The sequence below is a fragment of the Heterodontus francisci genome, chromosome 23 (genome assembly GCF_036365525.1).
Source record: "Heterodontus francisci isolate sHetFra1 chromosome 23, sHetFra1.hap1, whole genome shotgun sequence".
In the NCBI taxonomy this organism is placed as follows: domain Eukaryota; kingdom Metazoa; phylum Chordata; class Chondrichthyes; order Heterodontiformes; family Heterodontidae; genus Heterodontus; species Heterodontus francisci.
Genome location: NC_090393.1, coordinates 5,461,451 through 5,488,412, shown reverse-complemented (window position 1 = coordinate 5,488,412; position 26,962 = coordinate 5,461,451). Strand labels below are relative to the sequence as shown.

Genomic DNA, 26,962 nt, shown 5'->3' with positions numbered 1-26,962 from the left:
TCAGCAATAACAGGGCAAACAAACAAAATAAGTATGGCCAATTCCAGGAAAAATTTCCCACTCCCGCAGGGAGACCATGGCAATCATTGATGCATCAGGAAAGTTTGTAATGCCAAGTTTCCTCCTTCCTGAACAAATGTGATTTTATTTGATCTAATTCACTATTTTCTACTTTAGATATTGACCACTTATGAACATACGAATTAAGAGCAGGAGTAGGCCACTCAGCCCCGCGAGCCTGCTCCGCCATTCAACAGGATCACGGCTGATCTGATTGTAATCCTAACTGCACATTCCTGCCTACCCCCCCAAATACCCTTTCACCCCCTTGCTTATCAAGAATCTATCTACCTCTGCCTTAAAAATATTCAAAGACTCTGCTCCTACAGCCTTTTGAGGGAGAGTGTTCCAAAGACTCACGACGCTCAGAGAAAAAAAATGTCTCCTCAACTCAGTCTTAAACGGGCAACCCCTTATTTTTAAACAGTGACCCCTAGTTCTAGATTCTCCCACAAAAGGAAACATCCTTTCCACATCCACCCTGTCAAGCCCCCTCAGGTCGTATATGTTTCAATCAAGTTGCCTCTTACTCTTCTAAACTCCAGCGGATACAAGCCTAGCCTGTCCAACCTTTCCTCGTAAGACAACCCGCCCACTCCACGTATTAGTCTAATAAAATAAAAGCAAAATACTGTGGATGCTAGAAACCTGAAATAAAAACAGAAAGTGCTGACAGTATCTGCGGAGAGAAAAGCAGAGTTAACGTTTCAGGTCGGTGACCTTTTTATCAGAACTATTGTTGAAAGTTCTGATGAAAGGTCACAGACCTGAAACGTTAACTCTGTTTTTCTCTCCGTAGATGCCGCCAGACCTGCTGTGTATTTCCAGCACTTTCTATTTTTATTAGTTTAGTAAACTCTGAACTGCTTCCAACACATTTACATCCTTCCTTAAACGAGGAGACCAATACTGTACACAGTACTCCAGATGTGGTCTCACCAATGCCTTGTATAACTAAAGCATAATCTCCCTACTTTTGCATTCAATTACCCTCGCAATAAACAATAACATTCTATTAGCTTTCCTAATTACTTGCTTATGCCAAATATATCTTCAACCATTCTACCAAAATATAACTCTGCAATATAAACTCACAGTATACTTCCTTACCCACCCACTACCTTTAAGTGAAAAATATAAACAAACTTAACCAATCCACTTCCTTATTATCTCAACAATTAACCTCGCGACACACCTTGCCAGGCCTGACTGATACCAAGAGTCCAGGTTGACCCCTCATCTCATGCATTAAAGGAAGCACATGCAGAATACCCTCATTATTTCCTCCCATGTCCAGCTCCCTCACTCTGCCCAGTCTTGCTGTTTTTCACGTACTCTGTCACTCCTTAACACTTCACTCCTTAAGGCTCAGTACCTCTCCTTTACCAACTGGGGGGCACAGGCCCAAAGACTGCTCCACTACATTATCCTTGAAAATCGCCATTCTGCTGTCTCCATGTTCACTTCCACATGGTTTAATTTGTGGATCAGTAAAATAATTGCATTTATACATTGATGTAAAGGTTCTTGAAATAACAGTCTCTCAAAAATCTTAGATCAATCACACCCTTGAATTTTGATAGGCACATTTTAACCTCTCCATTCAACTGAACAGATCCCCAAGCCATCTCTGTATTGGCATATCTGATCTGTCCAGTCACAGAATTGACCAATCACCTCTTCCACAAAAGAACTCATACAACCAAAGATAGAGGTTCACATCCACAATGGTAGTGCCTCATTCATCCCATTCCAGACATCTCAAAATAATTTTTTTGAATACAAAAATTCAATAATCCACTGCTCTCTAATTGTAATTGTAAAGAAATCAACTAGACAGGTTTTCTCAGATTTAAACAAGAAAGGTGCAAGTTTATTAACCTTAAAACTCTAACTCAGAGTTACTAAAAATACATGACGCGACCACACTAGCATGCATACGCAATAAATACACATGCAGAGACAGAGTAGGACAAAGAATTAAAGGTGGAAAAGGTTTAAAGTAGTAGATGGAGTTCAGTTACTGGTTTTGGGTTGGATGTCTTTGGTGGAAGTTAAGTCTTGTAGTTCTCGTTGGGGCCCAGTACATACTTTCAAACTTGTTTAGCTGGTACCAGAAGGCCGCAGGAGTTACTTCCGTGGGTCCCTGCAACTTTGCGTGAAAGAGAGAGACACACACAAAGAGAGGCAGTGCTCTCTTCTTGAAGTTCAAGAGAAGTGAGGTGATGCATTTCTGGAGGACTAACAAGGCAAGGGAATATACAATGGATGGTAGGACCATAGGAAGTAGAGTCAGAGGGACCTTGGTGTACTTGCCCATAGATCACTGAAGGCAGCAGCACAGGTAGATAAAGTGGTTAGGAAGGCACATGGGATACTTGCATTTATTAGCCAAGGCATAGAACATAAGAGCAGGGAGGTTACGATGAAGCTGTATAAAACGCTAGTTAGGCCACAGCTGGAGTACGGTGTACAATTCTGGTCGCCACACTATAGGAAGGGTGTGATTGCACTGGAGAGGGTGCAGAGGAGATTCACCAGGATGTTGCCTGGGCTGGAGCATTTCAGCTATGAAGAGAGACTGAAAAGGCTAGGATTGTTTTCCTTAGAGCAGAGAAGGCTGAGGGGAGATATGAATGAGATATACAAAATTATGAGGGGCTTTGATAGGTTAGATAGGAAGAAACTTTTTCCCTTAGCGGAGGGGTCAATATCCAGGGGCATAGATTTATGCTAAGGGGCGGGAGGTATAAAGGGGATTTGAGGAAAAGCTTTTTCACCCAGAGGGTGGTTGGAATCTGTAACACACTGCCTGAAGGGGTGGTAGAGGCAGGAACACTCAACATTTAAGAAGTACCTAGAAGAGCACTTGAAACGCCATAGCATACAAGGCTGCTGGCCAAGTGCTGGAAAATGGGATTAGAATAGATAGGTGCTTGACAGCCGGCATGGACACAATGCACCGAAGGGCCTGTTTCTGTGCTGTATAATTCTATGACTCTAATTGCAGTCTCTTCCAAAAACTGTTCTGTGAGCACAATTCAATTAACTCCAGCAGGTTAATCACGTGACTAGCTTTTTGCTCGAGACAGCCTCGCCTGCGAGGTTTGTGGATTTCTCACAGCTTACCGGATACTCAGTTGGGGAGTGGAATGCTGGCGCTTACACATTCAATGACTCTCAATGTTTTTTGATTATTGCTATTGACAAAACCAATCTGGCTAATTGAATCTGGGAATACTCCCATTGTCTCTCCATGCCACTGTCTTTTAGAATGCAAATATGCAGCCATGTTTTCAGCCACTGTTCTGTGGTCTTTTTAAAACAAGTTATGTTCAATGTCCAGCAAGCGTTCAAATAACGTTCCATATGACAAAATTAATATATTTCCATCTGGCAGGTGTTGTTTCTGTCACAATAATTATAAATTACAGACACAATCTATAAGCTTCCTGATCCTACCTTTAATAAAGACTAGCATTTATATCGCGCTTTTCACCACCACCGGACGTCTCAAAGTGCTTTACAGCCAACAAAATATTTTTTTTAAGTGTAGTCACTGTTGTAACATAGGAAACATGGCAACAAGTATGCACACAGCAAGCTCCCACAAACAGTAATGTGATAATGACCATATGATATGTTTTTGCAATGTTGATTGAGGGATAAATTTAGCCAGGACACCAGAGATAACTCCCTGCTCTTCTTCGAATAGTGTCATGGGATTGTTTATGCCCACCCGAGAGCAAACAGGGCCTCGGTTTAACATCTCATCTGAAAAACTGCATCTCCGACAGTGCAGCACTCCCTCAGTACTGCACCGGAGTGTCAGCCTTGATTTTTGTACTCATGCCCTGGAGTGGGATTTGAAGCCAGAATCTTGTGACTCGAAGCAGGAACCTTGTGACTCAGAGGCAAGTATGCTACCAACTGAGCCACAGCTGACACACGTAGCTCTGGTCTTCCCTCCTCTCCCACTCAAAACGCTGAGCGTGCATACACCCTCCCAGCTATCAGACAATACCACACCTGTCCACACCACAACACTTTAAGGCCCAGCCTAATGCAGAACCAACACGAGGAATACATGTGCAGCAGAGCAAAGGCATGTGCATGCTTACAGATGTGGCTCTCTCTATTCCACTTAGAAAGCAAATAGGGAGGGGTAGAAGGGGGTTGAGCGAGGGAGAGGGGGGAATGGAAGAAAGAGGGAGAGCAAGGGAACAGTTTCCTTTTCGTCCATGATCAATGCCGCAAGAGTGTTACTGATATCAGTTAAAAAAAAATGTTCTTAAACAGGCAGTCTAGACCAAGACTATTGTCAATTACATCAGGGTTCCTAAATACCAGTTTACATAGCATTGAATGCATTCCAAACAAATGTCAAGATAAACCACTACTTTCTGCAGCACTTACTCTGAAAGTTTTCATATACACAAGTTATTCCTTCACAATACCACAAGACAGTCTAGATGAAAAAGCCCCTTCAGTCCATTTGATTTAATTTCCAGATCAACCAGACAGTCTTTCACTCTTTCTTAAAAAAACTGTGTCTTGATTTAAACTATGCTGCTCTGTAACTCAATGCTACTGCTATACATGCTATGTATAACTAGATACTTTCTGATGTCTGTCCTAAACACGCCCTTTCGGTCCTCACTAAAGATTAGGAATTGGAGGTCATCTGGACTGAAAATCACGAAAAGGTGACTTCTGCAAACTTGGCTCAACAGAAAATTAACATCCATCTTCCTCACCTTCAAAGATAGTAAAATTACAAACTTACAGGTTTTGACTTGCTACAATATAGCTAATAAAATAAAAGTTTACTAAAGTTCTGAGGTTTGTACAAGAACAGTGAAAATTGGACTGTGACCATTGTGCGTTATCCTTCCGTGCCTTCTCCCCAGTGTTTCACTAACCTCTTTCACCAACTCTCCTCCCTTGTCAAGCTCCAAGTACTGCCCTTTCAAAGTACCTATCCAGATGATGATGCGCATCTTCACAGTAGAGGCCTGCTTTAGGTCGGGGAAAAAGAACCCAACCGAACTACAGTGGACCCGAGCCGGTCCCAAGTCCGACCCGGCCCGAGTCCCTCCGATTTTGCCCCGAGCCCGCCACTACTCGACCTGTCCCGTCCCAAGCATCACCTTCCCACTGGAAAGCTCCACCGAGCTGCGGCGCATCTGTGATGACGTCATAGTGATGCCATCACACACTGCGCAGACTCAGTTTCGTTCCAGACTCCCAGCTCAGTTAAGTTTTTTTTTTATTTCAATACTTACCAGCAGAGCACTTACCATGCGTGTCCAGCCCCGGAAGATGGGCCCGACCCGACCCCGACACACGTCGTCGGGTCCCGTCGGGTTCGGGTCGGGTAGCAGGCCTCTACTTCATGGTCCTCGAGCTTTCACTGTCACCTCCAGAGTTCTACCAAAGATCCATCTTTAGCCTCCTCCTTTTCCCTATAAGCTTCCCTTGAAGTCAGGTGTGCAAATTGTCTGACTCCCTGTCTGACAGAGTCTTTGATGTGTAACAACTTTCTTCAGTTGAACAGGAAGACTAAAGCCATCATTTTTGCTACCAGCCAAAAATTTGTTTCACTGCTACTGATGCCATTCCCAAACCCGGCCACTTGCTTAGGCTGAGCAAAACTCACTGTGTTAAACCCAGTTAAGCTTCATGCAACACATCCTCTCCATCACCAAGTCCAGTGAAACCTTTATTCACACATTAAGAACTGAATACGCCAACATTCTCCTCATTGTCATCCCCAACCTCCTCACTCAGTCTACCCTTCATAAACTCCACTTGTCCAGAACAATGTCCTGTCCCAACCGCAGTTTTAATTTTCCATAACTCAATTCCTCAAGGATTGAGAGGAGGCAGCTCAGAAATTACAAAATGAGTTGCACAAAATATTTAGGTACACAGAAAAAGGGCAGATGAAATTTAATGCAAATACAGATGGAAAGTGCTACACGAGAAAATATTGACAATGCATGTAGTTCATGAATGGAGTTGAAATAGCTTTACATGAAGTTAAAAGAGACCCATGAATCTTAGTTGACTTGACATTCAGCATATCAAACCATGCAGAGCAGAAATCAACAGAGCAAACAGGATATAACCAAAACAATAAGAGTAAAGGTCAGTGGAGATTATAATCAAACTGCAGAGTACTCTGGCCAGACTGGATCTAAAGTAATGAGTCGAGTTTTGCTCAGAGACAACACATCCCTGGACATATGCAGACAGGATCCATATTACTGAACCGCAGAGTTAAAGTTATGAGGAAAGGCTGTTGAAACTTGGGCTTTCAGTCTTGAAAGCATATATGAGATATGCTCTTATTGAAGTATATAAGATAATCAGTATGGAAAAGTTATATTCAGAAAATTACTTTAAATTAAATAACCAGAGTAGGAAAAGGGTTCAAACTAGTGCACGACAATCTTGGGACTGTTCTCATGATGTTCTTTTTCATACTAAGAGTGACCAACACATGCAGTTGTCTGCCAGATAGAATATTGGTTCTAGAAACAAATGAACACTGCAATGGGGTTTTTTCCTGAATGGATGAACTAAGATGGGCCAAATCCCCATTGCTGCCTGTAATTATCTTGTCAGCAGCCCACCTGCAATCTTTTATATATGATTTACTTAAAACATCAGATTACTGAATTGAAAACATTGTCCAAAGTGCTCCCTCCCAACAGTATTCTACCATGAATAAAATGTTCTCAGTAAGGAACACAATAAAACGATGATGATATAATGTACAAACCGAGTGCTTGAGTGATACAATGCAGGAATCACATTGCTCCTCACAACGGCCAATAGTAAGAACACACGCTCAGAGATCCAGGGCTTGTTATCGATCACCTTGGCCCAAATATCTTCAGCTGCTTTATCAATGACCTTTCCTCTATCATAAGATCAGAAGTGGGATTATTCATTGATGATTGCATTGTGTTCCGTATCATTCCTAATTCCTTAAATAATGAAGCAGTTCATGCCCTCATACATGCTGATAAGTGGCAAGTAACAGTTATGCCACACAAGTGCCAGGCAACGGCCATCTACAGCAGTGTCTAACCTCCTCCCTTTGACATTCAGAATAACATTACCATCACCAAATCCATCACCATCAACATCCTGGGGGGTCCACACTGACCAGAAACACAACTGGACCAGCCATGTAAATGCCATGGCAACTAGAGCAGGTGAGAGCTGGGAATTCTGCGGTGGGTGGCTCACCTCCTGGCTCCCGAAAGCTTTTCCACAATCTAAATGTCTACAAGGCGCAAGTCAGGAGTGTGGTGGAACACTCCCCACTTGCCTAGATGAGTGCAACTGCAAAGCAGTCAAACTCAGCACCATCCAATCCACTCATTTAAACATCCACTCCCTCCAGCACCAGCAAACCACAGCTGCACTGTGCACTAGCTAGAGAATGCACTGCAGCAATTCACCAAGGCTTATGATGCAACATCTCCCAACCCTGCAGCCTCCACCACCAAAAGGACAAGTGTAGCAGGTGCACAGGAACATCACCTCCTCAATTTCCTTTCCAAGTCACTCAACAACCCAGATCGCCATTCCTTCATTGTCACTGGGTCAAAATCCCGGACTTCATGTAACGACATTATGGAAACGCCCTTACCACAGAGACTACAGTGATTCATGAAAGCAGCCTACCACCACCTTCTCATGGGCTGCTAGAGGTGGGTGCTAAATGCTCACCTTGCCAGCGACATCCACAACTCCGAGAACGAACATATTAAAAAAAGTCACTTGCCAACACATACGGACTAGGCTTACACATCAACAAAGGCCTTCAAGAGATGATGGCAGAAAAATGGAAGAGGAAAAAAAATCTATTAAATTGGCATTAATTCTTAACTTCAGATATTGAATTGAACAGCCAGTGCTTTTTGTACACTTACAATCTGCAGCAGAGTATTCTACTGCGGCTGCTACTGCTTCTGAGTTGTCGGATTCTTGTTGTTTTTGCATGTTTTTGGCATCTGCTTGTACTTTGCGAACTAAAGCTGCAAGAGGATGGTCTGGATCCATTACTTTCAGAGGCTAAAATAAAATGTTAAAATAAAACGTTAATCTTAACTCTCATGTTGAACAACATTTTGGGCGACAGATGCACCAATTTGCTTTGCAAAGTATGATCCAGGTTTTGACTTTTTTGCAGGACTATCTTAATCAAACACAGAATAATGCTCCACTTGGTTTACAAGACATTCACCTAGTACTATACTTCAGTTCACTCCTTAAATTAATAGTGTAAAGGGAAGGGGTGGGGGGGGTGGGGGTGGAAAAAGAGTTTCTAAAGTGTGTTCCAGATCAGTATGTTTCCAATCCAACAAGGAAGGAGGCATTTCTGGATCTGGTTTTGGGGAATGAGGTAGGTCAAGTGTCAGCAAGAGAACATTTGGGGGACAGTGATCATAATATCATAAGGTTGAGGTTAGCTATGGAAAAGAACAAGGAACAATCGAGAGTAAAAATAATTAATTGGGGAGGACCAATTTAGTGGAGAGAATATGGATCTGGCCAGGTAAATTGGAATCAAAGATTGACAAGCAAAACTGTAATGGAACAACAGGATGCCTTTAAAGAGATGTTTTGGGTACAGTCGAGGTACATTCCCACAGGGGAAAAGGTAGGACATACAAAGCAAAAGCTCTCTGGATGATGAAAGAGGTAGAGTAAGTTGAAGCAGAAAAAAAGAGTGCGTATGACAGACGTCAGGTGGATAATACAAGTGAGAACGAGGCTAAATACAGAAAGTTTAGAGGGAAGTGAAAAAATAAGAGCAGCTAAGAGAGTACGAGAAGAGACTGGCTGGTAAGATAAAAGGGAATCCAGAAGTCTTCTGTAGGGATATAAATAGTAAAAAGATAGGAAAAGGAGTGGTGTGGCCGAATGGGGATCAAAAAGGGGATTTACGCACACAGGCAGAGGGCATGTCTGAGGTATTAAATGAGTACTTTGCAATTGTCTTTACCAAGGAAGATGCTGCAAAAGACATAGGGAAAAAGGAGGTTGTTCAGACACTGTATGGGCTAACAACTGTTAAAGAGTAGGGTATTAGGGTATACTTAAAGTTGATAAGTCACCAGGACCGGATGAGATGTATCCAAGGATACTGAGGAAAATAAGGCTGGAAATTACAGAGGCACTGGCCATAATCTTTCAATCCTCCTTAGATACAGGGGTGGTGCCAGAAGACTGCAGAACCCCAAGCGTTACATCCTAATTCAAAAAAGGGTGTTAAGGATAAGCCCAGCAACTACAGACCAGTCAGTTTAAGCTCAGTGGTGGGAAAGCTTTTGGAAACATAATCCGGGACAAAATCAACAGTCACTTGGACAAATATGGACTAATTAAGGAAAGCCAGTATGGATTTGTTCAAGGCAAATCATGTTCGACTAACGCGATTGAGTTTTTTGATGAGGTAACAGAGAGGGTTGATGAGGGTAATGCAGTTGATGTCATATATATGGACCTTCAAAAGGTGTTTGATAAAGTGCCACAAAACAGGCTCGTCAGCAAAGTTAAAGCCCATAGAATAAAAGGGACCGTAGCAGCATGGATACGAAGTTGGCCGAGTGACAAGAAACAGAGTAGGGGTGACTGGTTGTTTCTTTGGATTGGAGGGAGGTATACTGTGGAGTTCTCCAGGACCATTACTTTTCTTGATCTATATTAATTTCTTAGACTTTGGCGTGCAGGGCAGAATTTCAAAATTTGCAGATTACACAAAACTTGGTTGGTCCTATAGAAAGTGAGTCTGGGGAATTAATAATGGATAATAAGGAGATGGCAGATGAATTGAACAGGTATTTTGCATCGGTCTTCACTATTGAGGATATAAGGAACATCCCAGTATTAGCTGTAAGTCAGGAAATGGAAGGGAGGGAGGAACTCAAGAAAATTACAATCACCAGGGAAGTGGTACTGAACAAATTGTTGGAGCTGCGGGAAAACAAGTCCCCAGGTCCTGATGGACTTCATCAGGGTGTTAAAAGAAGTGGCTAGTGAGATAGTTGTTGTGTTAGTTTTAATTTTCCAAAATTCCCTGGATTCGGGGAAGGTTCCATTAGATTGGAAAATAGCAAATGTAACTCCTTTGTTCAAAAAGGGAGGGAGACAGAAAGCAGGAAACTACAAGCCAGTTAGCTTAACATCTGTCCTAGGGACATTTAGAAAAACATCAAGGTAATCAGGCAGAGTCAACATGGTTTTGTGAAAGGGAAATCATGTTTAACCAATTTATTGAAGTTCTTTGAGGGAGTTACATGTGCTGTGGATAAAGGGAAACTGGTGGATGTATTGTACTTAGATTTCCAGAAGGCATTTGATAAGGTGCCACATCAAAGGTTATTGCAGAAAATAAATGCTCATGGTGTAGGAGGTAACATATTGGCATAGATAGAAGATTGGGTAGCTAACAGGAAACAGAGAGTAGGCATAATGGGTCATTTTCTGGTTGGCAAAATGTAAGCAGTGGTGTGCCACAGGGATCTGTGCTGGGGTCTCAACTTTTTACAATTATATAAATGACTTAGATGAAGGGACAGAAGGTATGGTTGCTAAATTTGCTGATGACACAAAGGTAGGTAGGAAAGTAACTTGTGAAGAGGACGTAAGGGGTATAGATAGGTTGAGTGAGTGGGCAAAGAAAGACCTGGCAAATGGAGCATAATGTGGGAAAGTGGGAAATTGTCCATTTTGGCAGGAAGAATAAAAAAGCATATTATCTAAATGGTGAGATATTGCAAAGCTCTGAGATGCATGAATCGCAAAAGGTTAGTATGCAGGTACAGCATGTTATCATTTATCGTGAGGGGAACTGAATACAAAAGTAGGGAGATTATGCTTCAGCTATACAGGGCATTGTTGAGACCACATCTGGAGTACTGTGTTCAGTACTGGTCTCCTTATGCAAGGAAGGATGCAAATGCATTGGAGGCAGCATAGAGAAGGTTTACTAGACTAATACCTGGAATGGGCAGGACTGTCTTATGAGGAAAGATTGGACAGGCTAGGCTTGTATCTGCTGGAACTTAGAGTGAGAGGTGACTTGATTGAAACATACAAGATCCTGAGGGGTCGAGACAGGGTGGATGTGGAAAGGATGTTTCCCCTTGTGGGAGAAGCTAGAACTAGGGATCACTGTTTAAAAATAAGAGGTCGCCCATTTAAAGACATGGACGAGGAGAAATTTTTTCTCTGAGGGTCATGAGTCTTTGGAATTCTCTTCCTCAAAGGGTGGCGGAAGCAGAGTCCTTAAATATTTTTTAAGGCAGAGGTAGATAGATTATTGATAAGCAAGGGGGTGAAAGGCTATCAGGGGTAAGTGGAAATGTGGAGTAATCAGTTCAGCCATGAACATATTGATGGCAGAGCAGGCTCAAGGGGCTGAGTGGCCTACTCCTGTTCCTAATTCGTATGTTGGAAGTATTGTGAACTGTGAGAAGGATAGTGACATATTTCAAAAGGACATATACAGGTTGCCAGAATGGGCAGATGAGATTTAATGCGTAGACATGTGAAGTGATACATTTTGTAAAGAGGAATGAGAAGAGGCAATATAAACTAAAGGGTGCAATTCTAAAAGGGGTGCAAGAACAAAGAGACCTGGAAGTGTATGTACACAAATTGTTAAAAATGACAGGGCAGGTTGAGAAAGTGGTTAACATGACATACAGGATTCTGGACTTAATAGAGCCATAGAGTACAAAAGCAAGAAAGTTATGATGGACCTTTATAAACACTGGTTAGGCCACAACTGGAGTAGTGTGTCCAATTCTGGGCACCGCACTTTAGGAAGGATGTGAAGGCTTTAGAGAGGTTGCAGGAAAGATTTACGGGAATGTTTCCAGGAATGAGAAACTTCAGTTATGCAGGTAGCCTGGAGAAGCTGGGGTCGTTCTCCTTAGAGAAGGTTGAGTGGAGATTTGATAGAGGTGTTCAAAATCATGAGGGGCCTGAACGGAGTAGATAGGGAGAAACTATTCCCACTGGCAGAAGGGTCAAGAAAAAAAAACACACAGCTTTAAGGTGAATGGCAGAAGAACCAACGCCAATGAGAATAAACTTTTTTTTTTAAACATAGCATGCGGTATGGATCTGGAATGTATTGCCTGAGGGTGTAGTGGAGGCAGATTCAATCATGGCTTTCAAAAAGAAATTGGATAATTATCTGAAGAGAATAAATCTGCAGAGCTACGGGGAAAAGGCAGGGGAATGCGACTAGCTGAATTGCTGTTGTAGAGCCGGTATGAACACGACAGGCCGAATCGCCTCCTTCTGTGCTGTAACCATTCGATGATTCTGTGAAATTCAAAACAAATCGTACATGGAGCACAGTCACTGTTCGAAACTGATTTTCAGCCATTTTAACCCACTTAAAGTCAAATTAAACACGTGTTGAAATAAAGCCACTGTAAAATCAGAACCAGTGGACACTCACCCTCGTTAGTTCCTCTAATCTGGAGTTACTTTTAGAAGCAAAAAGACTGGGATGGAGGTAACAGCCATCATTGTCATCATCATCATCTTCACCTGATTCTGTAACAGATTCTGTCAAAAAGATTAAAATGTGCTTCAATAGATGGTGATAGTCAAGTCCTTAAAAGTCTGCATGTTTTTCTTCCTTATACAAGCTTTAATGGCCAAAGCAGCAGCTATAGACTATTCTGAAGTAACTGATCTTAAAGATCCAACATCAGCAAGTTAATTGTGCAATTTCTCAAATTATTGAAATTTCATCATAGAGGGGCCCATTCAGCCCATCCCATCTCTGAAAGTGCTTGGTGTAGACCGGAACAGCAGGCTATTCAGCTCCTTGAGCTCCTTCTGCCATTCAATGAGATCATGGCTGATCTGTATCCTAACTCCATGCACCCACCTTTGCTCCAGATCCCTTAATCTATCAATCTCAGATTTGAAATTATTAATCGAGCTAGCATGTTTTTTGTGGGAGTGTTTTCCATATTTTAACCACCCTTTGTGTGTAGAAATGTTTCCTAATTTCTCTCCTCAATGATCTGGCTCTGATTTTAAGGTTATCTCCCCAAATCTTACACTTCCACCAGTGGAAAAAGTTTCTCTCTACCTGCCCTGTCAATTCCTTCAAAATCCGAAAGAACTCAATTAAATCACACCTTAACCTTCCATATTCCAGGGAAAACAAGCCTAGTTTATGTAACCTCTCGCCATAATCTAACCTTTGGAGCCCTGGTAAAAATCTGGTGTATCGGTTATTACACTCCTTCCAAGGCCTTTCTAAGGTGCAGTGCCTAGAGCTGTACACAGTACTGAAGATTTGATCTAACCAGGGCTTTCTATACTGGTAGCAAAACTTCCTCCCCTTTAGATTCTAGCCCTCCAGATACAAAGACTAACATCCTACGGACGCGCTTCTGATATGTCTTCCTTTTTCCTCAACCGAGGATTCCCCCCCACTGTGGTTGACAGGGCCCTCAACCGTGTCCGGCCCCTTTCCCGCACCTCTACCCTCACTCCTTCCCCTCCCAGAACCGCGACAGGGTTCCCCTTGTCCTCACTTTCCACCCCATCAGCCTCCATATCCAAAGGATCATCCTCCACCATCGCCAGCGTGATGCCACTACCAAACACATCTTCCCCTCCCATCAGCATCTGAAGGGATCGTTCCCTCCGTGACACCCTGGTCCATTCCTCCATTACCCCCATCACCTCGTCCCCTTCTCATGGCACCTTCCCCTGCAATCGCAGGAGGTGTAATACCTGCCCATTTACCTCCTCTCTCCTCACTATCCCAGGCCCCAAACACTCCTTTCAGGTGAAGCAGTGGTTTACTTGTACTTCTTTCAATGTAGTATACTGTATTCGCTGCTCACAGTGTGGTCTCCTCTACATTGGGGAGACCAAACGCAGACTGGGTGATCGCTTTGCGGAACACTTCCGCTCAGTCCGCAAGCAGAACCCCGAGCTTCCGATTGCTTGCAATTTCAACACTTCCCCCCTGCTCTCATGCTCACATCTCTGTCCTGGGATTGCTGCAGTGTTCCAGTGAACATCAACGCAAGCTCGAGGAACCGATTAGGCACACTACAGCCTGCTGGACTGAACATTGAGTTCAATCATTTCAGAGCATGACGGGCCCCCCTTTTTACATTTATTTTGTTATTTTTTTCTTTTTCCTTTTTTTTGTGTTTATTTTATTTCATCTTAGTTTGTTCAGTTTGCTTACCCACTTTTTTTTTCATGTTTGTACTTGCGACTGTTCAATTTTCAGTCCGTTAACACCCTATCTGTACTAATGCTTTGTCTTTCAACACACCATTACCATATTGTTTGCCTTTGCTCCAAGACTTTCTGGTCAGCTATTCTGTGACCTTGGCCTATCTACACCTTCTTCTTTGTTATCTCTTGCCCCACCCCTGCTTTACTTGCTTATAAGCTTTTACATTTCTAATATTTGCCAGTTCTGAAGAAGGGTCACTGACCTGAAATGTTAACTCTGCTTCTCTCTCCATAGATGCTGCCAGACCTGCTGAGTATTTCAGGATTTCTTGTTTTTATTTCTAACATGCTACTGGCCTTTTTAAAAAATTATTTTTTGCACCTGATCACTCCATTATAGTGATCTGTGTACATGGACCCCTAAACCTCTTTGGACCTTCACTTTTCCAGCTTTTCACTATGAGGAGGAGAGCAACAGACTTCAACAGAACATAGACAGGTTGGTGGAATGGGTGGGCGCATGGCAGCGAAGCGTGAAGTGATACATTTTGGTGGGAAGAACGAGAAGAGGCAAAATAAAATAAAGGGCACAATTCTAAAGGGGATGCAGGAACAGAAAGACCTGGGGTATATGTTTACAAATCATTGAAGCTTGCAGGGTAGGTTGAGAAAGTGGTTTATAAAGCATACGAAAGCCTCGGCTTTATAAATGGGGGCAGAGAGTACAAAAGCAAGGAAGTTATAATGAACCTTTAGAAAACACTGGTTCGCTCACAACTGGAATATTGGTCCAATTCTGGGCAACGCACTTCAGGAAGGATGTGACGGCTATAGAGAGGGTGCAAATAGTATGTTGGCCTTGACTGCAAGAGAATTTGAGTATAGGAGTAAAGAGTCTCGCTGCAATTGTATAGAGCCTTGGTGAGACCGCACCTGGAGTATTGTGTACAGTTTTGGTCTCCTTATGTAAGGAAGGATATACCTGCTATAGAAGGAGTGCAATGAAGACTCATCAGACTGATTCCTGGGATGGCTGGACTATCTTATGAGGAGAGGTTGAGGAGACTGGGCCTGTATTCTCTAGAGTTTAGAAGAATGAGAGGTGATCTCATTGAAACACACAAACTTCTTAGAGCTGGACAGGGTAGATGCAGGAAGGATGCTTCCCCTGGCTGGAGGGTCTAGAACCAGGGGACACAGTCTCAAAATAAGGTAGGCCAATTAGGACAGAGATGAGGAGGAATTTCTTCATTCAGAGGGTGGTGAATCTTTGGAATTCTTTATCCCAGAGGGTAGTGGAGGTTCAGTCATTGAGAATGTTCAAGACAGAGAGCGACAGATTTTCAGATATTAAAGATATCAAGGAATATGGGGATAGTGTGGGAAAATGGTGTTGAGGTAGATCAGCCATGATCTAGTTGAATGCGGAGCAGGCTTGAAGGGCCAAATGGCCTACTCCTGTTCCTATATTCTATGTTCCTATGCAGGAAAGATTTACGAGAATGGTTCCAGGGATGAGGGACTTCAGTTACTCAGATAGACTGGAGATGGTCTCATTAGAGAAGCTAAGGGTGAGAGGAGAGAGACGTTCAAAAACATGAGGGATCTGGACAGAGTAGATAGGGAGGAAATGTTCCCACTGGCGGAAGGGTCAAGAATCAGAAGACACTGATTTAACGTGAATGGCAAAAGAACCAAAGATGACATGAGGAAAAAGTTTTGTAACGCGAGAGGTTGGGATCTAGAATGCACTGCCGGAGAGGATGGAGGAGGCAGATTCAATAAAAGCAAAATACTGCAGATGCTGGAATTCTGAAATAAAAACAAGAAATGCTGGAAATACTCAGCTGGTCTGGCAGCATCTGTGGAGAGAAGCAGAGTTAACGTTTCAGGTCAGTGACCCATCAGAATTGGCAGATATTAGAAATGTAAAAGCAAGTAAAGTGGGGGGGGGGGAGGCAAGAGATAACAGAAGAGGTGTTGACAGGATAGAGGGTCACAGAGAATAAGGTCATGGAACAAAGGCAAACAGTATGTTATGTTAATGGTGTGCTGAAAGACAAAGCGTTAGTACAGAGAAGGTGTAAATAGAACAAAGAACAATGCAGCACAGGAACAGGCCATTCGGCCCTCCAAACCTGCGCCGATCTTGATGCCTGCCAAAACTAACACCTTCTGCACTTCCGGGACCCATATCCCTCTATTCCCATCCTATTCATATATTTGTCAAGATGTCTCTTAAACGTCGCTATCGTATCTGCTTCCACCACCTCCCCTGGCAGCAAGTTCCAGGCACTCACCACCCTCTGTGTAAAAAACCTGCCTCGCACATCCCCTCTAAACTTTGCCCCTCGCACCTTAAACCCATGTCTCCTAGTAACTGACTCTTCCACTCTGGGAAAAAACTTCTGACTATCCACTCTGTCCACGTCACTCATAACTTTGTAAACCTCTATCATGTCGCCCCTCCACCTCCATCGTTCCAGTGAAAACAATCCGAGTATTTCCAACCTCTCCTCATAGCTAATGCCCTCCAGACCAGGCAACATCCTGGCAAACCTCCTCTGTACCCTCTCCAAAGCCTCCATGTCCTTCTGGTAGTGTGGCGACCAGAATTGCACGCAACATTCTAAGTGTGGCCTAACTAAGGTACTGTACAGCTGCAACATGACTTGCTAATTTTTATACTCTATGCCCCGACCGATGAAGGCAAGCATGCCGTATGCCTTCTTGACTACCTTATCCACCTGCGTTGCCACTTTCAGTGACCTGTGGACCTGTACGCCCAGATCTCTCTGCCTGTCAATACTCCTTAGGGTTCTGCCATTTACTGTATGCCTCCCACCTGCATTAGACCTTCCAAAATGCATTACCTCACATTTGTCTGGATTAAACTCCATCTGCCATTTTTCCGCCCAAGTCTCCAACCGATCTATATCCTGCTGTATCCTCTGACAATCCTCATCATTATCCGCAACTCCACCAACCTTTGTGTCGTCCGCAAACTTACTAATCAGACCAGCTACATTTTCCTCCAAATCATTTATATATACTACAAACAGCAAAGGTCCCAGCACTGATCCCTGCGGAACACCACTAGTCACATCCCTCCATTCAAAAAAACACCCATCCACTGTTACCCTCTGTGTTCTGTGACTGAGCCAGTTCTGTATCCATCTTGCCAGCTCACCTCTGATCCTGTGTGACTTCACCTTTTGCACCAGTCTGCCATGCGGGACCTTGTCAAAGGCTTTAGTAAAGTCCATATAGACAACATCCACTGCCCTTCCCTCATCAATCATCTTCGTCACTTCCTCAAAAAACTCAATCAAATTAGTAAGACACGACCTCCCCTTCACAAAACCATGCTGTCTCTCGCTAATAAGTTCGTTTGTTTCCAAGTGGGAGTAAATCCTGTCCCGAAGAATCCTCTCTAATAGTTTCCCCATCACTGACGTAAGGCTCACCGGCCTATAATTTCCTGGATTATCCTTGCCACCCTTCTTAAACAAAGGAACAACATTGGCTATTCTCCAGTCCTCTGGGACCTCACCTGTAGCCAATGAGGATGCAAAGATTTCTGTCAAGGCCCCAGCAATTTCTTCCCTTGCCTCCCTCAGTATTCTGGGGTAGATCCCATCAGGCCCTGGGGACTTATCTACCTTAATGCTTTGCAAGACACCCAACACCTCCTCCTTTTTGATAATGAGATGACTGAGACTATCTGCACTCCCTTCCCTAGGCTCATCATCCACCAAGTCCTTCTCCTTGGTGAATACTGATGCAAAGTACTCACTTAGCACCTCGTCCATTTCCTCTGACTCCACGCATAGATTCCCATCTCTGTCCTTGAGTGGGCCAACCCTTTCCCTGGTTACCCTCTTGCTCTTTATATATGTATAAACAGCCTTGGGATTTTCCTTAATCCTGTTTGCCAATGACTTTTCATGACCCCTTTTAGCCCTCCTAACTCCTTTCTTAAGTTCCTTCCTACTGTCTTTATATTCCTTCATCTGTTCCTAGCCTTCCAGCCCTTACAAATGCTTCCTTTTTCTTTGACTAGGCTCACAATATCCCGTGTTATCCAACCTTCCCAAAACTTGCCAAACTTGTCGTTCTTTCTCACAGGAACATGCTGGTCCTGGATTCTAATCAGCTGACGTTTGAAAGACTCCCACATGTCAGATGTTTATTTACCCTCAAACAGCCACCCCCAATCAAAATTCTTCAGTTACTGCCTAATATTGTTATAATTAGCCTTCCCCCAATTTAGCACCTTCACCCGAGGACTACTCTTATCCTTATCCACAAGTACCTTAAAACTTATGGAATTATGGTCACTGCTCCCGAAATCCTCCCCCACTGAAACTTCGACCACCTGGCCGGGCTCATTCCCCAATACCAGGTCCAGAATGGCCCCATCCCTAGTTGGACTATCTACAAACTGTTTCAAGAAGCCCTCCTGGATGCTCCTTACAAATTTTGCCCCATCCAAGCCCCTAGCACTAAGTGAGTCCCGGTCAATATTGGGGAAGTTAAAATCACCCACCACTACAACCCTGTTACCTTTACATCTTTCGAAAATCTGTCTACATATCTGCTCCTCTACCTCCCGCTGGCTGTTGGGAGGCCTGTAGTAAACCCCGAACATCGTGACTGCACCCTTCCTATTCCTGAGCTCCACCCATATTGCCTCGCTGCATGACCCCTGAGGTGTCCTCCCGCAGTACAGCTGTGATATTCTCCTTAACCAGTAATGCAACTCCCCCACCCCTTTTACATCCCCCTCTGTCCCACCTGAAGCTTCTAAAGCCTGGAACATTTAGCTGCCAATCCTGCCCTTCCCTCAACCAAGTCTCTGTAATAGCAACAACAATAGATTGTAAAGCACAAAGCACTCCAAGCACAAACATAAAAAAAAAACAGAAACAGTGGGTAGGCACAGTAGAAACAAACTAAAATAAAATAACCAAAGAAAAAATAACTAAACATAAAAAGAGGGGCCCGTCATGCTCTGAAATTATTGAACTCAATGTTCAGTCCGGCAGGCTGTAGTGTGCCTAATCAGTAAACAAGATGCTGTTCCTCGAGCTCACGTTGATGTTCGCTGGAACACTGCAGCAATCCCAGGACAGAGATGTGAGCATGAGAGCAGGTGGGGAGGGCGTTGAAATGGCCAGCAACCGGAAGCTCGGGGTCATGGTTGCGGACTGAGCGGAGGCAGATTCAATCGTGACTTTCAAAAGGGAATTGGATAAGCACCTAAAGGGAAAAAATTTGGAGGGCTATGGAGAAACGGCCAGTGAGTGGGACCAGCTGAATTGCTCCTGCAGGGATCTGGCATGAATGGTACTGGCTGAATGGCCTCCTTCTGTGCTATAATAATTTATGATTCTCTAGAAGATTCTTGAATCTATCCTCTTTTGACTCGATGGCTCTACGTACCTGCATTGAAATCTATGTGCCAGTTTTGTCCTCTCACTTAATCTAACAATGTCTTGTGGTATTTAGCACTCCCATCTACACTACTCACTATGCCACCAATCTTTGTCTCATCGGCAAACTTGAAAGTATAACTCTATTGTGGTATCCAAGTCATTAATATAGTGAATAGTTGAGGCCCCAGTTCAGATCCTTGTGAGATACCACTAATCACTTCTTTCTGATTAAAGTACATACATATTATCCCTACTCTGTCTTATGCTGCTTCACCAATCTCCTAATCGGGTCAATAACTTGACTTCAATTCCATGAGCTTCAGTTTTAGCTAACAGTATCTATGTGCAGCACTGGAGCTATCCACTCTAATCCCATTTCTTTGCCCTTTCACCATTACCTTTTAATGTTTTTCTCATCAAGAATTTATCTCATTCCCACTTAAATGAATGATGTGCTTGACTCTGCTTCAATACCCACTTATAAGGCATTCGACACTGAAATACCTTTGCAAGACTTGTTTTTTATTTTTATTTTAACCTTACCCTTTAAGTACCAACAGCAGTCAGTCCACTGCTTAGCAATGCACCAACCACCAGCAAAAATAAGTATTTTGATTACTTCTATTAGATGCTCTTCAACTTCTTAGATGTTCCTTAAACCTTCTGTACTCTAGTGAATATAGTCTTAGTGTTACTCAAACCTAACTGTACATTCTCAACCCTGTTCTCATCTTGAAAGGAAGACTTGTATTTATATAAGCGTTTCTCTCAGAAACTTCTCCAAATGATCACAGCCAATAAGCTATTTCTGAAGTGCAGTGTTAATAGGCAGCTTAGAAAATCTAAATTACATCTTTCCTGTGATTCCAATGTTCCTCTAATGGGTGCTCAAAACACAAACTACTTCAACTATAGCCTAATCAACCTCTTGTACGGATTCATCACAACTTCCACAGATTTTTAGGCACAGTCCTGATATAAAACACGGAACTCTATTGACCCTTTTTGATATATTCTAAAAGCATGATTGCAGTTGGAAATAAGAAATAGAAGTAGGCCATTCAGCCCTTCGAGCCAGCTCCATCATTCAATAATGGCTGATCTTCTACCACAGCTACACCATTCCAAACTATCCTCATATCCTTTGATTCCCTTTGTATCCAAAATCTATCAACCTCGGCTTGAATACATTCAACAACTAAGTCCCCTGGGGTAGAAAATTCCAAAGGTTCACAATCTTTTGAGTGAAGATATTTCTTCTCATCTCAGTGCTAAAATGGCTAACCCTTTATTGAGAGTCTAGGACACCTAGTTCTAGAACCTGCCAGCCTGGGGAAACATCTTCCCAGCATCAACCCTGTAAAGCTCACTAAGAATTTTATATGCTTCAATGAGATTGCTTCTCATTCTCCTGAACTCTAGAAAATACAGGCCTAGTCTACTCAATTTCTCCTCACAGGACAATTCATTTATCCCAGAAATCAGTCTAGTGAACCTTTGTTACATTCCTTGATAAGGCATGTATATTCTTTCTTCGGTAAGGAGACCAAAGCTGTGAATCGTACTCTAGGTGTTGTCTCACTAAGGCCCTATACAATTGCAGTAAGACTTCTTTACTCTTAAACTCCAATCCCTTTGTAATAAAGGTTAACAGACCATTTGCTTTCCTAATTGCTTGCTGTACCTGCATGTTAACTTTGTGATTCATGTACCAAAGACACCCAGATCCCTCTGAATGCAAACATTTCCCAATCTCCCTAAATGTTAATGCATCTATAACCCAGTACTTTGTTCTTCCACTCCATTGAGAATTTTCTGTTTAAATTAGATCTCCATTCTCTTCTTTTCCTCAGGCTGTACTATTTCATATTTATGGTCATTTAACTGCATTTGCCACATACTTACCCAATTCCCTGCCCGTGCCTTCCTGCAATTTACTCTCAGTTTGCCATGTCTCCAAACTGAATGCAATCAGCAGGTTTTAACATTAGCTTAGTGCCCAACTAACTTATACATACAAATATCCCAGAGATCCCTGTGACACACTTGCTACATTTGCCAATCCAAGAAATAATTTACTACTACTCTGCTTTCTATCCTTCAGCCATTGATCAATTCATGCTGCCATTTTACCTTTAATATAATGTGCATTAATCCCACTTACAAAACTCATGGGGCACTTCATCAAACACTTTTCTAAAGTCCAAATGTAACATGTCCATTACATTTCCTCAAAAGAATTTGATTAGGCAAGCACAATCAGCCCTTTAGAAATCCTTGCGGTCTGTCTTCAATTAGCCTACTTTTCTAAATATACACTAATGCTATTCTTTGTTTAGGGCTTCTAGCAGTTCTCCCCCATCAACATGAGGTTAACTCATCTGTAACTGCCTGGTTTAGCCCCTTTACATTTTTTTGAATAACATTCACAAGCACATCCGGATACAAACCACATCTGGAAAAAATTGCGAAACATTTTGGCCAGTGCCTCCACAATTATTAACCCTCAGTTTTTTTAAAAAATTCATTCAAGGTATGTGGACACATCACTGGTAAGGACAATTAAGTGCCAATCCTGAAGTGTCCTCAAGAAGGTGGTCGTGAACTGCGTGGTGACGATACCCCCACAGCACTGTTAGGGAGAGAGCTCCAGGATTTTGACCCAGCGACAATGGAGGAACTGCCGATATATTCCCAAGTCAAGATGGTGTGTGACTTGGAGGGGAACTTGGAGATCCTCATGTTCCTATGAGCCTGCTGCCCTTGTCCAGCTGGGCAGCAGAGTTTGCGGGTTTGGAAGGTGTTGTTAAAGAAACCTTGGTGAGTTGTTGCAGTGCACCTTGCAGATGGTGCACAGTCCCAACTTGGTGACTTATCAACTTTAGGTCTCACTGGACCATTTTATTTCGCATACATAAATGGCATATTAGCCCCCCTCCTACTTCGCTCCCACTGAAAACAGTACTTATTTCCCAAGCAATATCTTGCAACATCACAGAAAACAAAATTTATCAAACTGCAGGATTCTATGTAGAATCAGTAAAGGAAAGGTGATCAGAAATAGTTTAACTTACTCCTTTTCTCTTCAAATCTTTTTTCGGTCTGAACAACATATTTCCCATCTTTCATGGTTTTGAGAATGTGCTTATAGTATGGATTCAGGTAGTGATCAAAACGCAGAAAATCAAATTGAGAATTCCGGGCTTGTTTAGCTTTAAGCATAATTTCGAACGGTGTGCCCTGCTTGCAGACAAATTTTGCCGTGCGCTCAATGATGGCATGCATTTTGGATGTTGCAGGCTGGAGAAAGAAACGTGTACATATCATAACAACTTGCAATCATCAGACAATTATCTCAAAACTAGAAGACCTGAATAAAATATTCTGTCTACACCAATGGCAATAATCCTGTACACATGTTAGTTTATTTAATTCGTGAGATTCAAACTGCCACATTACAATCAATGCACTAGAATCTAAAAATATTGACTGGAAACCAAACTTCTGATGATTTTACAATTGGCACATTTGATAAGAACACAATTTATCAATTAGGTAAATGAATCACAAGAATATTTGTTTTTAAGCACAAAACATGTTTTCTAGTGGGTGTGCAAGTCAGTCTTTTTTCTTCATCTGCATTCAAGTACACAGATTAGGCAGCTTTGCTCATTATTTCTTCTTTCTACTATAACTCAAAACAAAACTGAAGGTTGGGGATATCACACCCATGACCTAACCTGAATACTTTGTCACAGAATCCATGACTGATGCACCATCCTCACGTAAAAGCAACTTCGTACACTGAATGAAAGCAACAACTACAGAACACACACTGTTCTGAATCATTCCAACTTTGTCACTTTTGTATTTCTGTAGTGAATCTCTCAAGGATGCTATGACTTTAATAGAATACTAAAGCTTTCAGCCACAAACACAAGTTGCAATGTATTTCCTCAACACAGTTACACATGCTCAGCATACTGGGGTGAAGGAAAAACAAAATTGCTGCCAAAGTTTTGAAGTGCCAGGTAATAACCAACACAAACAAAAGAATCCCCAGCCACTTTCCCTTGCTCTTCAACAGCACCAAATATACCCTACCAACATCCTGGAGATCACCACCGACCAGCAGCTGAACTGGGCCAGCCACATCAACAACTTGGCTATAAAGCCAGGGCAGAGAAGATACCATCACTACAAATTCCTCTCCATGTCACACATCATCCCATCTTAGACATACACTGTTGTTGCTTCAGTGTCCCTAGGTCAATATCCTGACCTTTCCCTAACTACCACCATTGCTCTAAGGACTGAAGCAGTTCAAGATGACTCATCACTACAATTGCAATAAATGCAGATTTTCTATCACTGCCCACATTTTTTTAAAAACTGCATCTCACCAACTCCCTGTGGCAAAGTGTTTCATGATGCAATAACCTGCTACATAAAGAACTTGGGAAATCAGGTACGGAGAACAAAATAAAAAGTTCAGACAGCCCACAATATGTTCTTTACAAAGACAGCATAGACCTGTCGGACCGAATTGCCTGTTTGAGCTGTAAAATTTAAACAAAACACTTCCAAGATCGCTTTTCCTACAGCACTTCAATCTATTTACTGAAATGGGAGATAGATCTTGAACATAGTGCCCTGCAAATAACTACTGAACATCACATTAATTTAAAATTTAGAAACCTTATTTTTTTTGAAATTTTGTTCTTGGGGTATGAGCGTCACTGGCAAGCCCAGCATTTATTGACCCATCCCTAATTGCCCTTGAGAAGGTGGCGATGAGCCGCCTTCTTGAACCACTGCAGTTCATGTTATTAAACTTGACTAAAACGTAGTGTGTTTAGTAGTTTTCCAGTTCACTTTTTCATTCTCAGTCTGAGGAATCACTTTAACCATAACTGTTACACAAAATGTAACATTTTCTGTTGATCTCTTATGAACAATTAGGCATGAAAAGATAATCATGTCATCAATGTTTAGCCTCTGCACTAGACAGTACATTCATATATATAACTACTACTAATGCTACCTCTTAGGACAGGGAATAAAGCCTAGCTAATTTCAAGAACAGAGCACTTGGAAAACAATGACAAGATTGGACAAAGTCAACATGGATTTACGAAAGGGAAATCATGCTTGCCAAATCCACTGGAATTTTTTGAGGATGTGACTAGTAGAATAGATAAGGGAGAACCAGTGGATGTGGTGTATTTGGATTTTCAAAAGGCTTTTGATAAGGTCCCACATAAGAGATTAGCGTGCAAAATTAAAGCACATGGAATTGTGGGTAAGGTACCAACATGGATAGAGAACTGGTTGGCAGACAGGAAACAAAGAGTAGGAATAAACGGGTCTTTTTCTGAGTGGCAGGCTGTAACTAGTGGGGTACTGCAGGGATCAGTGCCAGGACCCCAGCTATTCACAATATATATTAATGATAAAGATGAGGGAATTAAATGTAATATATCCAAGTTTGCAGATGACACAAAGCTGGGTGGGAGTGTGAGGAGGATGCAGAGAAGCTCCAGTGTGATTTGGACAGGTTGAGTGAGTGGGCAAATACATGGCAGATGCAGTATAATGTGGATCAATGTGAGGTTATCCACTTTGGTGGCAAAAACAGAAAGGCAGATTATCTGAACAGTGATAGATTGGGAAAGGGGGAGGTGCAGCGAGACCTGGGTGTCCTTGTGCAACAGTTGCTGAAAGTAAGCATACAGTTGCAGCAAGCAGTTAAGAAGGCAAATGGTATGTTGGCCTTCAAAGCGAGAGGATTCGAGTACAGGAGCAAGGATTTCTTGCTGCAATTATACAAAGCCTTGGTGAGACCACATCTGGAGTATTGTGTACAATTTTGGTCTCCTTATCTGAGGAAGGATGTTCTTGTTGTGGAGGGAGTGCAGCGAAGGTTCACCAGACTGATTGCTGGGATGGCAGGACTGACGTATGAAGAGAGATAGGGTCAATTAGGCTTGTATTCACTAGAGTTTAGTAGACTGAGAGGGGATCTCATAGAAACCTACAAAATTCTAACAGGACTAGATGCAGGAAGGACGTTCCCGATGACGGGAGAGTCCAGGACCAGGGGTCACAATCTAAGGATAAGGGGTAAGCCATTTAGCACTGAGATGAGGAGGGATTTCTTCACCCAGAGAGTGGTGCACCTCTGGAATTCTCTACCACAGAAAGCAGTTGAGGCCAAATCATTAAATATATTCAAGAGTTAGATATAGTTCTTAGGGCTAAAGGGATCAAGGGATACGGGGAGAAAGCGGGAACAGGGTACTGAGTTTGGACGATCAGCCGTGATCATATTGAATAGCGGTGCAGGCTCGAAGGGCCAAATGGTCTACTCCTGCTCCTATTTGTCTATGTTTCTATAAAAAAAGATTTCTCAGTCCTGGATTCAGACAATTTGAAGGAAGTGTTTTTTTTCCAAAAGATAAGATTTACAACACCAGTTTTTGAACTATTAAAAGTGGTACTACTATTCTGCAATTAGGTCAGATTAGATTTTGCCTTCTTATTCGAAACAAATTTCCAGTCAAGTGCAACATACCTGCAGATTAGAACCTCAAGATTAGCAGTATACGATATTTTCAATTGCCCTGATGGCTCAGTGGATAACGGACCATCTAGTATGACGAACCAGAAGTACAATAAAACTGACTGCTAATATATGGGGAGTTAAACAATCACAAGGTTTCTCACCACCACTTCTCTCAACTCCTCCACTGTTGCTAATTTATCGAATTGCTTATCCAACATCCAGTACTAAATGAGCAGAAATTTCCTCAATTAAATAATGGGAAGACTGAAGTCATTGTTTTCAGTCCCTGCTCCAAACTCTGTTTCCTAGCTACCAACTCCAAACCTCTCCCTGGCAACAGTCTGAGATTAAGCCAGTCTGTTCACAACCTTCGTATCATATTTGACCCCGAGATGAGCTTCCAACCTCATATTCGTGCCATCACCAAGACTTCCTCTTTCCGACATCGCCCACATTCATGCCTTTGTTACCTCTAGACTTGACAATTCCAAAGCACTCCTGGCTAGTTTCCCACATTCTACTGTCCGTAAACTTGAGGTCATCCAAAACTCTGCTGCCCATGTCTTAACTCACACGATGTCCTGTTTACACATCACTGCTGTGCTTGCTGACCTACACTGGCTCCCAGTCAAACAACATCTTGACT

The 26,962-nt window shown here is 42.5% G+C and overlaps 1 protein-coding gene across 4 annotated transcripts in view; it reads right to left on the bottom strand.

The window, feature by feature from the left end:
• The window catches only part of sfswap (splicing factor SWAP), a 122,760-nt gene that overhangs the window by 86,696 nt on the left and 9,102 nt on the right, over positions 1-26,962 (bottom strand). For all 4 annotated transcript variants that reach the window (XR_010977217.1, XM_068054591.1, XM_068054593.1 and 1 more), the window contains exons 5-7: positions 22,826-23,051; positions 12,557-12,666; positions 8,010-8,151 (exon numbers count right to left, since the gene is read on the bottom strand). Coding sequence is in view for 3 of the 4 variants with exons in the window: in XM_068054591.1 (XP_067910692.1) it covers positions 8,010-8,151; positions 12,557-12,666; positions 22,826-23,051 (478 nt within the window). In the remaining variant the exon portion in view is untranslated. The remainder of the gene's footprint in view (positions 1-8,009; positions 8,152-12,556; positions 12,667-22,825; positions 23,052-26,962) is intronic.